Raw genomic sequence first — 12,500 nt, forward strand, 5'->3', positions numbered from 1 at the left:
GCATTGCTTTAAGCCTTCGTTATATTGGCATTGTTAAAATCACCTTCTAACTTCTTGTTGTTGTTGTTGAAGATTGCCTGGCCTTTTTGGCCAGACACGGGCTCTTGCAATCTTGCAGCCCGTAAGTGTATTGGTAGGATTTATTGGGATAGGTAGTTGGGATTGGGGATATTCTGCAACTTTTATTTTAGGATATTGGGATAGGCGTCCCCCCCCCCCAGAAGGAAGTGGGGGACTGCGGGAAGGGGATATCCTTCCAAGAGCCCCACTGGCTCACTGGCTCCAGTCTTTAGCTGGAGAAACAAAATTATAGTAGTAAGTGTAACTTATCGAAGAATATAAGTGTACATTGGGTTACACACCAATCAGCGTGTGGAGGATTTTCAAAGAAGAGTTTTGCGTTATAAAAGTATTTTACACCTTAATCTCTATTAGATTTATAAAAAAAAAAAAAAAAAAAAAAAAAAAAAAAAAATATCTAAGTAATTTTGTTAAGTTCAAAAGGATTAAAAGAATATTTCAAGTTGATATCTAAATATAAAAAAAAAGACTTTAGAAAATTAATTTTAGGTCAAACTCTTATATAATTTTGATCTCCCCGTCTCTGAAGGAATTTTGAAGTGCTGTAAATTCTATCTTTTAATTTTCGGAGGAAGATGTTTAAGGGTATCATTTCTAACTCCATTTTTGGATGCAATGTGGTTCGTTATGATAATTTAACGTTAATTTTATTATTATTCATTATTGAAAGATCAACCACCCTAATAAATCAAACTCAACTCTAACAGCGCTGCCCCTTATTAGGTTATAAAATCTTTCTTCAAGACATCTTTCGTGAGCACTCAAACCATATTTTGCAATTTATCGATTATTTCTCCTCAACTTTCAAACCAATCTGTGCGGAATTCATGAAAATATTTAGAGTATGGTAGAAGTGTTTGAAGTTCAATTTGCACGCAGAATATGTGCTATTGTTTAATTTAATTTTAATGACGTCAAAACAACGAAAGTCATTATTACTTGCTAAACTACAACCCTAGTTGGAAAAGGAGGATACTGTAAGCCCAAGGGCTCCAACAGGCAAAACAGCCCAGTGAAGAAAGGAAATGAGGAAATAAATTATAACAGACGTTTAAGAATAATATTAAAATAAATCTTCCATATATAAACTATAAAAACCTCAAAATAATAAGAATAAGAGAAATAAGATAGAATAGTGTGCCCGAACGTACCCTAAAGCAAGAGAACTTTACACAAAGACAGTAGATGGCCATGGTACAGAAGCTATGGCGCAACCCAAGACTAGAGAACAATGATTTGATTTTGGAGTGCCCTTCTCATAAATGAGCTGCTTACCATTGCTATAAGAGTATTTTAATCTCGTCCAATACATCAACATGATCCAAACGACAACTGATCACAACCAATATTATCTATAACAGATAAGGGATCATCAGAGTATCCTAAATATTTCTCTATAATTAAATTCCAAGTTATAATGACATAATTACATGCTGAGGAATCTTATATTTACATACTTATGTCTCTTTATCATTAACTTTTAGATGTGCGATAAACCGAAAGTTTTGCTTTTGTTAACTTTAAATAAAACTTGAATTTTTTTGAGAAATAGGTGTTCCTAATAGTTTTAAATAGGAAGCTATCTAATATCTATCATTATTACTATCCAAAAGGACCAATTAGGATTGAGAGAGAGAGAGAGAGAGAGAGAGAGAGAGAGAGAGAGAGAGAGAGAGAGGTTTACAAATAATTGTTGATGAGAGAGAGGGGTTTCAAAATAATGATTGATGAGAGAGAGAGATTTTCAAATAATTGTTGAGAGAGAGAGAGAGAGAGAGAGAGAGAGAGAGAGAGAGAGAGAGAGAGAGATAGAGAGAGAGAGATTTTGACTTCTGGCCAGTCCACGTGTTGCTCGCATTAAGCATTAAATCCTGAGGGTCAGGACCAGAGCAACAGATGTCGAATAAGAGATGGCAGAATGTTGCTCATGAATGAGGGAAAGGGTGAAATAATCCATGATTATTCTCTCTCTCTCTCTCTCTCTCTCTCTCTCTCTCTCTCTCTCTCTCTCTCTCTCTCTCTCTATCAGCAAGGATTTCAAGTTTACCAAACAGAGCATAAAAGCTGAAAAGAATGCACAGAAACTAATAATCTACATAAAGAGACATTGTACTACAGCTGTACACATCACTAGTAAAGAAAGCACAAAAACTAATAGGCTACATAAAGAGACATTGTACTACAGCTGTGCACATCACTGCCTGACAGAGATAAAGCGAAGGACATCTCCTTTGCCAGAGAAGAAGACATAAAAACCGCCTTTTCAATAGCAAATGGATTCCCAGAAGTCTCAATACATGATCATCCCATCAAAAGACAGCCGAAGTATTGCAATATTGAGGGCAAAAAGGCCACATAAGATCATCTTTCTTACAAATCGAACGAGTTTATTGTAATGGCCTACTGGAAGCGTTCCTGCCTGGCGTTCGCCATACTGGGGTTCGAGTAACGCTCAAACTCGAGTGTTTCTTTGGCTTCTGCAACCTTACCTTCCTTTGGGAGCTAAGGATAGGGGGGTGGGGAGAGTTTGAGGGAGCCTATACGTCTACCTATTGAGTCATCAGCAGCCATTGCCTGGCCCTCCCTGGTCCTAGCTTTTATGGAGAGGAGGCTTGGGCGATTACCATATGTATATATATGGTCGTTCACTAGGCTCTAGGGCATTGTCCTGATAACGAGGGCAATGTAACTATCCAATGTCTCTGCCATTCATGAGCGGCCTTTAAGCTTAAAAACCTTTGAATGAGGAAGGAACGACAGCCCATATGACCTTTAGGGTTGTGATGGCCGATGTGGGTAACGTGACTGGTGATCGCCAGACTGGGGTTCACCCGCTCATACTCGTTAGTTTCTTTGGTGACTGCAACCTCACCATCTTTATGAGCTAAGGATGGGGGGTTTGGGGGAGCCTATAGGTCTATCTGCTGAGTCATCAGCAGCCATTGCCTGGCACTCCTTGGTCCTAGCTTGGGTGGAGAGGGGACTTGGGCGCTGATCATATGTGTATATGGTCAGTCTCTGTGGCATTGTCCTGCTCGATAGGGTATTGTCACTGTCCCTTACACCTGCCATTCATGAGCGGCCTTTAAACCTTTAAACAAGCCTACCAACGACCCACTATAGTCGAGAGAGAGAGAGCCTTATTGCCTTATTTTTTGTTTGGGTTCCCCCAGGGCCCTCAGTGTGAGGCACCTCGTATATCCACCAGAGAGTTGCTTTTGCATCTTCCGATGTATTTTGCAACTTCCAGTCTTGGATGGTCTGGGATGCATCTTAGGTGTTTAACGAGCTTATTCTTAAACACATCTACGCTCACTCCTGATGTTTTTTAGATGAGCTGGCAGCGCATTAAATAGTCGCTGTATTATCGATGCTGGTGCGTAGTGGATTAATGTCCTGTGCGCCTTCCTTAGTTTTCCTGGGCACTATTAATCTACCTCGGTTTGCTTTTTCTGATATTTTTAGGTCCATGATGTTTTCAGTAATTCCTTCGATTTGCTTCCATGCTTGTATTATCAAGTAGCGTTCTCTTCTACTTTCTAGACTATATTATTTTAAAAATTGAAGTCTTTCCCAGTAGAGAGAGAGAGAGAGAGAGAGAGAGAGAGAGAGAGAGAGAGAGAGAGAACTATGCCCAAAGGAAGTAGCCGAGTGGAAAATCTTAGTTGTAGGCCTTCTAATTTCTCAGAAGCAAGGAGACTTCAAATCCATTAAAGGTAACTGAAAATGTTATACACAGCCTAAACAGAGAGAGAGAGAGAGAGAGAGAGAGAGAGAGAGAGAGAGAGAGCATTTTACAAAAATAGTGTAAAATTATCATTATAAAGATACAAAGCTTTTCTCTAGAGCGACACTATTTTCAGCAGCCTACAGAACTCTCTCTCTCTCTCTCTCTCTCTCTCTCTCTCTCTCTCTCTCTCTCTCTCCAACAGAATGATTACGAAATACCTAAGATATCTATAGCATTATTACTCTCTCTCTCTCTCTCTCTCTCTCTCTCTCTCTCTCTCTCTCTCTCTCTCTCTTTGCAGTTTATTAGGATCTCTGTCTGTGTGTCCCCCAGAAAACCTTAGCAATACAATTATTTTTCGTTTCGACATTTTCTTTAGTCCAATCTTCCCTCCCCTTTAAATACATTTACTTTACACTTCCCTAGATTTCTAACTTTCCACAAACAAGTTACTTTTCTTCCTTTTATCTTCCTTACACTATCTACACATTCATTCATCTTCCTTTATTCTTTTCCTGTTTTTTCCCTTCTTTTACTTCCCGGAAACCCCTCTTTTGTGTCTAGGAAAAACAATATATATTTTGCCTGAAGGAACACAACAATGTATAAAAGACATGGACTTTTTTGCGAGAGAGAGAGAGAGAGAGAGAGAGAGAGAGAGAGAGAGAGAGAGACTTATTCCTTTCAGATATGAATAAAACATCAAGTTTTTTAGTATTGTTTTAGTAACTAGGCGACCGCTGAATATATTTGTGCTTGCGCGCGCGCGTGAGAGAGAGAGAGAGAGAGAGAGAGAGAGAGAGAGAGAATTCCCGAAGCTTCATATCTTTTACTACTCAGTTTACATGATAGAGAATTAATCACTGGGAAATTCACGGAAAATTTGAGAAGTCTTCTCTATCTAAGATTCCTACAGTAGATTCGCTGACAACAACGTTCTGCAAAGGTATGTTTCTAATAAGAAAGTTATTTTACTTAACATCTGGCCATTTTCATATATATATATATATATATATATATATATAATATATATATATATATATATATACAAACATACAATTATATATATATATATATATATATATATATATATATATATATGTATATATATATATGGTTACCTAAACTTGGTGAAAGGGTTTGCATATTATTATCATTATTGTTACTTGCTAAGCTAGAACCCTAGTTGGAAAAGCAGGATGCTATAAACTCAAGGGCTCCAACAAGGAAAATATCTCAGTGATAAGAGGAAACAAGGAAATAAAACTTCAAGAGAAGGGATGATTTTAAGAACAGTAACATCATTAAAACAGATCTTTTATATATAGACTGTAAAAACTAGAAAATAAAACAAGAGGAAGCGAAATAAGATAGAATAGTGTGCCTGAGTGTACCCTCAAGAAAGAGAACTCTACCTAAAGACAGTGGAAGATCATGGTACAGAGGCTATGGTACTACCTAAGACTAAAGAATAATGGTTTGATTTTGGAGTGTACTTCTCCTAGAAGAGCCTATTTTCATAGCTAAAGATTCTTTTCTGCCCTTACCAAGAGAAAAGTAACCACTGCACAATTATATTGCAGTAGTTAATCCCTTGGACGAAGAAATTTTTTTTTGGTAATCTCAGTGTTGTAAAGTGTATGACGAGAGAGGAGAGCGTGGAAAGAATAGGCCAGACAAAATGAGCCGTAACCAGAGATATGGATCCAATGTAACACTGTCCAGTCAGTCAACAGAGCCAATAACTCTATAGCCATGATCATCAAAGCTGCACTGGTCAGGGTCACCCATACTAGGCTGGTTTGCTGTGAACGGTCAGAAGAAATTCTCTACCATCACCAAGCCGCACTGGCCAGCGTGGTGATGAAAACTGGCCAAACCTCAGATATGAATCGACATGCCTGAGGTGTTTGTCCTGCAGTGGATTAGAAACCGCTGCATTTACTGTAGTAGTGTATGTATGTATGTATGTATGTGTGTGTATTATATATATATATATATATATATATATATGATCTTTGTAAATATATTATTATTATTATTATTATTATTATTATTATTATTATTACTTGCTAAGCTACAACCCTAGTTGGAAAAGCAAGATGCTATAAGCCCAAGGACTACAACAGGGAAAAAAGCCTAGTGAGGAAAGGAAATAAGGAAATAAATAAACTACAAGAGAAATGATTAACATCTAGAATAAAATATTTAAGGACAGTAACATTAAAATAAACCTTTCATGTGTAAACTAAAAAACTGTTAACAAAACATGACGAAGATAAATAAGATGGAATAGTGTGCTCGAGTGTACCCTCAAGCAAGAGAACTCTAATCCAAGACAGTAGAAGACCATGGTACAGAGGCTATGGCACTATCTAGGACTAGAGAACAATGGTTTGATTTTGGAGTGTCCTTCTCCTAGAAGAGCTGCTTACCATAGCTAAAGAGTCTCTTCTACCCTTACCAAGAAGAAAGTAACCACTGAACAATTATTTTGCAGTAGCTAACCCCTTGAGCAAAGAAATATTATTTGGTAATCTCATTGTTGTCAGGTATATGAGGCAAAGGTGAATATGTAAAGAATACGCCAGACGATTCGGTGTACGTACAAGCAGAAGGAAAATGAGCGGTAGCCAGAGAGAAGGGTCCAACATAAATCTGTCTGGCCAGTCAAAGGACCAAATAACTCTCAAGCGGTATTATCTTAACGGGTGGCTGGTGCCCTGGTCAACCTTCTATCTATATTACTAACAATAAACTTATTGGGTGGTAATTTTTCAGGCCCTTTGTCTCCCTTCTTGTGTAAAGTTCATCGAGTTTTATTACTAGGAAATCTTCTCCACCTTTTATTAAATCAATTGTTAGGTCATCCTACTGCTTTACCTCTTTTCGTGCCTTTTAATGATTACCTTAATTCTTCTACTGTTACGTTTGGTACCTGCTCAGGTGTTTCGTTATTTCTACTGGCAAATTTATTTCTTATATTGTATAGCATTATATTGGAATACTCTGGCATTTTTAACACTGCATCTCTTTTGTTGAAAATATTTCCATTTTCATCCCTTAAAGCATCACATTAAGGCGAATGGAAAGACGACTAGACTTTAATCAACCAGGAGAGCAAACAGGCTATAGAAGTGGGTATTCAACAACTGACTATACCCATATAATTAACCAGCTAATAAACAAATCAACAGAGTATTGCAAACACACACACACACACACACATATATATATATATATATATATATATGGCATTTAGAAACTATGAGAAAGCTTTCGATTCAGTCAAAACCTCAGCAGTAAAGAAAGCGCTTCATAGACAAGGAATATAAGTATCTTATGTCAGAACGCTTGAAGAAATCCTAAAACTACATATAGTGAGAAATATAATATAATACATATAACTGAACGAAACGAAATATTTTGAACCAGCAAACCAAACTCGGCAAACACAGTTCTGTGAAAAACCCGACAAGAGAGCGATAGCAGGTCACCCGAAACTAAATAAAACTTGACGGCAACGACTCCTATCAGTTCAGACGGGAGGGAGGGAAGGAGAGCCTAGACGGAAAATCACTCGCAACTTTTGGGGAGAAAATAAAGAGGGTTGCGTAGCAAGTTATCTTTCGAGTTGTAATGCTGCTGGTTCAGTTAGGGGGGGGGTGGGGGGTGAAGTGAAGACGGTTGGGGGGGGGGGGGTTTCGTTAGGAGGATGGTTTGGTGAAAGGGGGGGAGGATAGAGTGAACAGAGCCATGAGACTTATTGCTTTAAGGATCTGCACTTTGAAAGTTATAAAATATTTCTATTCAATTTTAAGTATTGATCAACACAAACCAATAATTATATATATATATATATATATACGTGCATACATACATATATATATATATATATATACGTGCATACATACATACATATATATATATATATATATAAATATGTATATATATATATATATGTGTGTGTGTGTGTGTGTGTGTGTTAGACATTATGAGGTAGATATATAAATAAATATTTATGATGTAAGGACGCCTTTAATCGTCACTAATACTTCCTTGCATTATTTATCATATATATATATATATATATATATATATATATGTATAAATATCTATATTTATATACAGAATATATATATATATATATATATATATACATATATATAACCCACCAGAAAATCCTTTAACTCTAATTCAAGATGGAAGAAACCCGCACTGGATAAGACTGAAGTCGAACACATTTTAAAAAATAAAGAGAAAATATCTCCACAAAGCTTTTTCAACAATTAATATCAGGATAAGCTTCATATTCCCATCGCTAACAAGGAATGCGAGTCAAAGTTAAAACAAAGGAAAAGATTCCAGTTCTCATATTCCCAGTAAAGATTCCAGCCGGCATATTCGTATCTCATTCCTTCCAAAAGAGGTTATATTTACAGAAAGTATTTCATTTTTTTTTAGCTTACCCCTGGACAGCCTTTTCAGGGAAATTTAATACTAGATAGTTTCGTCATTTATCTCTCTCTCTCTCTCTCTCTCTCTCTCTCTCTCTCTCTCTCTCTCTCTCTCTCTCTTCAGCAGAACATTGGCGCAAGGAATGGGTCCTCTCAGATGGCAATTATTATTATTATTATTATTATTGCTGTTGTTGTTGTTGTTGTTGTTGTTGTTGTTGTTGTTGTTGTTATTATTATTATCATTATTATTATCATTATTATTATTATCAATTATCATTATTATTATTATTATTATTATTATTATTATTATTATTATTATTATTATTAGCTAAGCTACAACTCTAACTGAAAAAGCGAGATGCTACAAGTTCCTGTTAGCACATCTGCGTAATTTTTACTCTACTGAACGAACATCGTAGCCATTGACAACCTATTGAACACACCCTGAGGAGAATAATGCATGAACAGCATTCCCGAGCAGCAAGATGAACGAGACCGTGTAAGCATAATGAACGCACCCCAAAGCAATAATACTAGCGAGGTTCTCCAACTCATTATTGCTTTGACGTAATAAGCAAATCTCAAGTGCCGTAATAAACGAGCTATCTCTAATATAATTCTCTTTCCATGATGATAATGGAAGATTTCCCTTTGATTTTCTTATGATTCTTTTGATCATATGATAATAATAATAATACTAATAATAATAATAATAATAATAATAATAATAATAATAATAATAATAATAATAACCATTTTCATCGTTTTTTATCGACGTATGTTGCCATATGAGGGATTATCATTACACATATTCCAATCGTCAATTCAAACCTGTTTTAATCATGTTAAAGGGATATGGGAGCAATTGCAATGCTCTTCATTGTGTTCCCCGCTCAGTTAAATGAGAGAGAGAGAGAGAGAGAGAGAGAGAGAGAGAGAGAGAGAGAGAGAGAGAGTAATGTCATATTACATGTGGTTGAGGCAAGAGTCATAGCAAGAGTCACACCTTTTTTTTCAGCCCAATCACTGATCATTCTAACAGTATTACTTTAGATCCTTTTCTCTGGTTACGGTTCATTTTACTTTTGCCTGCACATCCACCGAATAGTCAGGCCTATTCTTTAAATATTGTCCTCTGTCCTCATGCACTTGACACAGATTACCAAAACAATTCTACTTCGCTCAAGGGGTTAATTACTGCACTGTAAAATTGCTCATTGGCTACTTTCCACTTGGTAAGAGTAGAAGAGACTCTTTAGCTATGGTAAGCAACTCTTCTAGAAGGACACTTCAGAAATCAAACCATTGTTCTCTAGTCTTGGGTAGTGCCATGGTCTCTGTACCCTGGTCTTCCACTGTCTTGGGCAGAGTTTCTCTAGCTTCAAGGTACACTCGGGAACACTATTCTATCTAATTTTTCTTCCTCTTGTTTTTTTAACGTTTCTATAGTTTATATAAAAAATATTTATTTTAATGTTGTTACTGATCTTAGACTATTTTATTTTAATTATTAATTACTTTTCTTTTAAATTCCTTATTCATTTCCTCACTGTGCTATTTCCCCTGTTGGAGCCCTCAGGGTTATAGCATTCTGCTTTTTCAACCAGGTTTGTGGCTTAGCAAGTAATAATAATAATGATAATAAAAATAATAATAACAAAATAATAATAATAATCATAATAATAATAATAATAACAATAATAATATACCATATTATTCAACGCTCGCCAGTACAATTCCAACATTAGAAAATTTACAATGAGAAAAATAAAAAAAAATATTCACCAACCAGAATTCTTCCTCGCTCCTTACCAAAAATTCACCTTAATTAGCGTCGACTACCGAACCCCCCCCCCCAAAAAAAAAAAAAAAAAAAACACCACCACTTCTTTTCCTCCTATTATTCCTTCCCGACCTTCGATAAATAATTAAGTTTTTCTTACTTCTTCTCCTCTTCCATTTTTCAATCCCGGACAGTTTTGTTTTTCCACTTTTTACAGCTTTCATCCTACTTACTTGTTTTTATTCTTATTTTCATTCTTTCTTATTTTCTTATTCATTCTTTTATGACTAATCTCCTTTCCCGACGTTCGTCCTTTTCCTTTCTATTTCTGTCTTCAATGCCATCCTCCCTCTTTTCAATGTAATCAAAGTCAATTTCTAAGTATGACATTATCTAATATTATTATGTTGAATCTATACAATGAAATAAAACATTCAAGAGAGAGAGAGAGAGAGAGAGAGAGAGAGAGAGAGAGAGAGGAGTTCCATTTTTGGAAAAAAAGTTGAATGTTGGTTTAAGGTTTGGACGGAAAGAGCATTCGTCCCCAGGGAGACTGAAAACAAGACCCTTTCTGAATGGAGAGAGAGAGAGAGAGAGAGAGAGAGAGGAGAGAGAGAGAGAGAGAGATTTTCAAGAAAGACATGAGTAATTGGAATATTAAAAGAATCGAGGGTAACGGAGCAAGAGGAAAATTCCAAAGTTTAGCCATCTGAACCAGTAAAAGAATAATACCAATAGAAACATCTGGAACAGAGCCAGAATATCATGGAATGCGAACATGTTAAGAAACAACGTTAAAAATGCTAACATTTCTGAGGTAAAAACTGGCGAATCTAGGAATTTCTGATGCTAAACTACCAGATATGGCAGTTACTACAAGAGTTTACAAGCTGTAAAATCTAACCAATGTCTGTTCAGAGCAAGAAGTCTGTTCAGAGCACCAAGTCTGTTCAGAGCATCAAGTCTATTCAGAGCATCAAGTCTGTTCAGAGTATCAAGTCTATTCAGCGCACCTAGTCTGTTCAGAGCATCAAGTCTAATCAGCGTACCAAGTCTGTTCAGAGCATCAAGTCTGTTCAGCGCATCAAGTGTGTTCAGCGCATCAAGTGTGTTCAGAGCATCAAGTCTAATCAGCGTACCAAGTCTGTTCAGAGCATCAAGTGTGTTCAGCGCATCAAGTGTGTTAAGAGCATCAAGTCTAATCAGCGTACCAAGTCTGTTCAGAGCATCAAGTCTGTTCAGAGTATCAAGTCTGTTCAGAGTATCAAGTCTGTTTAGCACACCTAGTCTGTTCAGAGCATCAAGTCTATTCAGTGCACCAAGTCTGTTCAGAGCATCAAGTCTGTTCAGAGTATCAAGTGTATTCAGCATACCAAGTCTGTTCAGAGCATCAAGTCTGTTCAAAGTATCAAGTCTATTCAGCGCACCTAGTCTGTTCAGAGCATCATGTCTATTCAGCGTACCAAGTCTGTTCAGATCATCAAGTCTGTTCAGTGCATCAAGTCTATTCAGCACACCAAGTCTGTTCAGCACACCAAGTGTGTTCGGAGCAACAAGTCTGTTCAGAGCAAGATATCTGATCAGTGCACCAAATCTGTTCAGAGCAAGATGTCTGGTCAGTACAAGAAGTCTGTTCAGGTGGGGCTGGAGAGGTCGTTTACCACTAGCTATTCTGCCCCTAAATCAACCTTCAACCTGCGTCTCTCTCCCTTATTTCCTATCCAGGTGCTAATTGAAAGTGATATTGTTCATATTCTCTATGTAGTGAAGGACGCGTCATAGTACATTAAAGTCGATTCTCAGGGTTATTAAGACTATTTGTTTACCTTCTATGGCATACTGGAGCCCTTATAGCATCCTGCTTTTCCAACTACTACTACTACTACTACTACTACTAGTAGTAGTAGTAGTAGTAGTAGTAGTAGTAGTAGTAGTAGTAGTAGTAGTAGTAGTAGTAGTAGTAGTAGTAGTAGTAGTAATAATGTGACAGATTTTTCCCCTGTTGCCTCGTTGTGGTGATGCTGGTCAGCCTAAATTCCCAACTCTGCAACAAATTTAAGAACTGAAGTAAATCGTGGCAAAACGTTCATTCATAAGATATTTAAGGAGACTGGTCCCAAATAGGCCAAGGTTGATAACCGCAAATTCCTTTTGGAGAGGAGGCTTACCAAAACCTCAAGCATCTGAATGAGACTTTGGGAAAATCAGGATTAAACAGTGTAAAACTGCCCAAGCTGTTAATTTCTAGGGTAAAACTGTCCAAGTTATCATTATCTAAGGTAAAAGTGTCCTAGCAATGAATTTCCAAGTAAAACTGTCCAAGTTATTAATCTAGGGTAAAACTGTCCACGTTATTATCTAAGGTAGAACTGCCCAAGCTATCAATATCTAAGGTGAAACTGTCCAAGCTATCAATATCTAAGGTAAAATTGTCCAAGTTAAGAAT

At 36.7% G+C, this 12,500-nt stretch overlaps 2 protein-coding genes across 2 annotated transcripts in view; one reads left to right on the plus strand and one right to left on the minus strand.

The window, feature by feature from the left end:
• Positions 1 to 10,927: 10,927 nt before the first annotated feature.
• On the minus strand, positions 10,928 to 11,425 carry LOC137659304 (major royal jelly protein 5-like). Its single transcript, XM_068394329.1, has one exon. The coding sequence runs from the start codon at positions 11,423 to 11,425 to the stop codon at positions 10,928 to 10,930; it is 498 nt and encodes a 165-aa protein (XP_068250430.1).
• Positions 11,426 to 11,500: 75 nt separating this feature from the next.
• The window catches only part of LOC137659306 (mucin-4-like), a 26,424-nt gene continuing 25,424 nt past the window's right edge, over positions 11,501 to 12,500 (plus strand). Inside the window, exon 1 of the mRNA XM_068394330.1 lies at positions 11,501 to 11,835. Coding sequence (XP_068250431.1) covers positions 11,501 to 11,835 — 335 coding nt within the window. The remainder of the gene's footprint in view (positions 11,836 to 12,500) is intronic.

The sequence above is a fragment of the Palaemon carinicauda genome, chromosome 19, assembly GCF_036898095.1.
Source record: "Palaemon carinicauda isolate YSFRI2023 chromosome 19, ASM3689809v2, whole genome shotgun sequence".
Taxonomy (NCBI): Eukaryota; Metazoa; Arthropoda; class Malacostraca; order Decapoda; family Palaemonidae; genus Palaemon; species Palaemon carinicauda.

Bases quoted from the DNA above. Each gene is read 5' to 3' on its own strand.
- LOC137659304 (XM_068394329.1), bottom strand. From the start codon at position 11,425: ATGCTGAATACACTTGATACTCTGAACAGACTTGATGCTCTGAACAGA.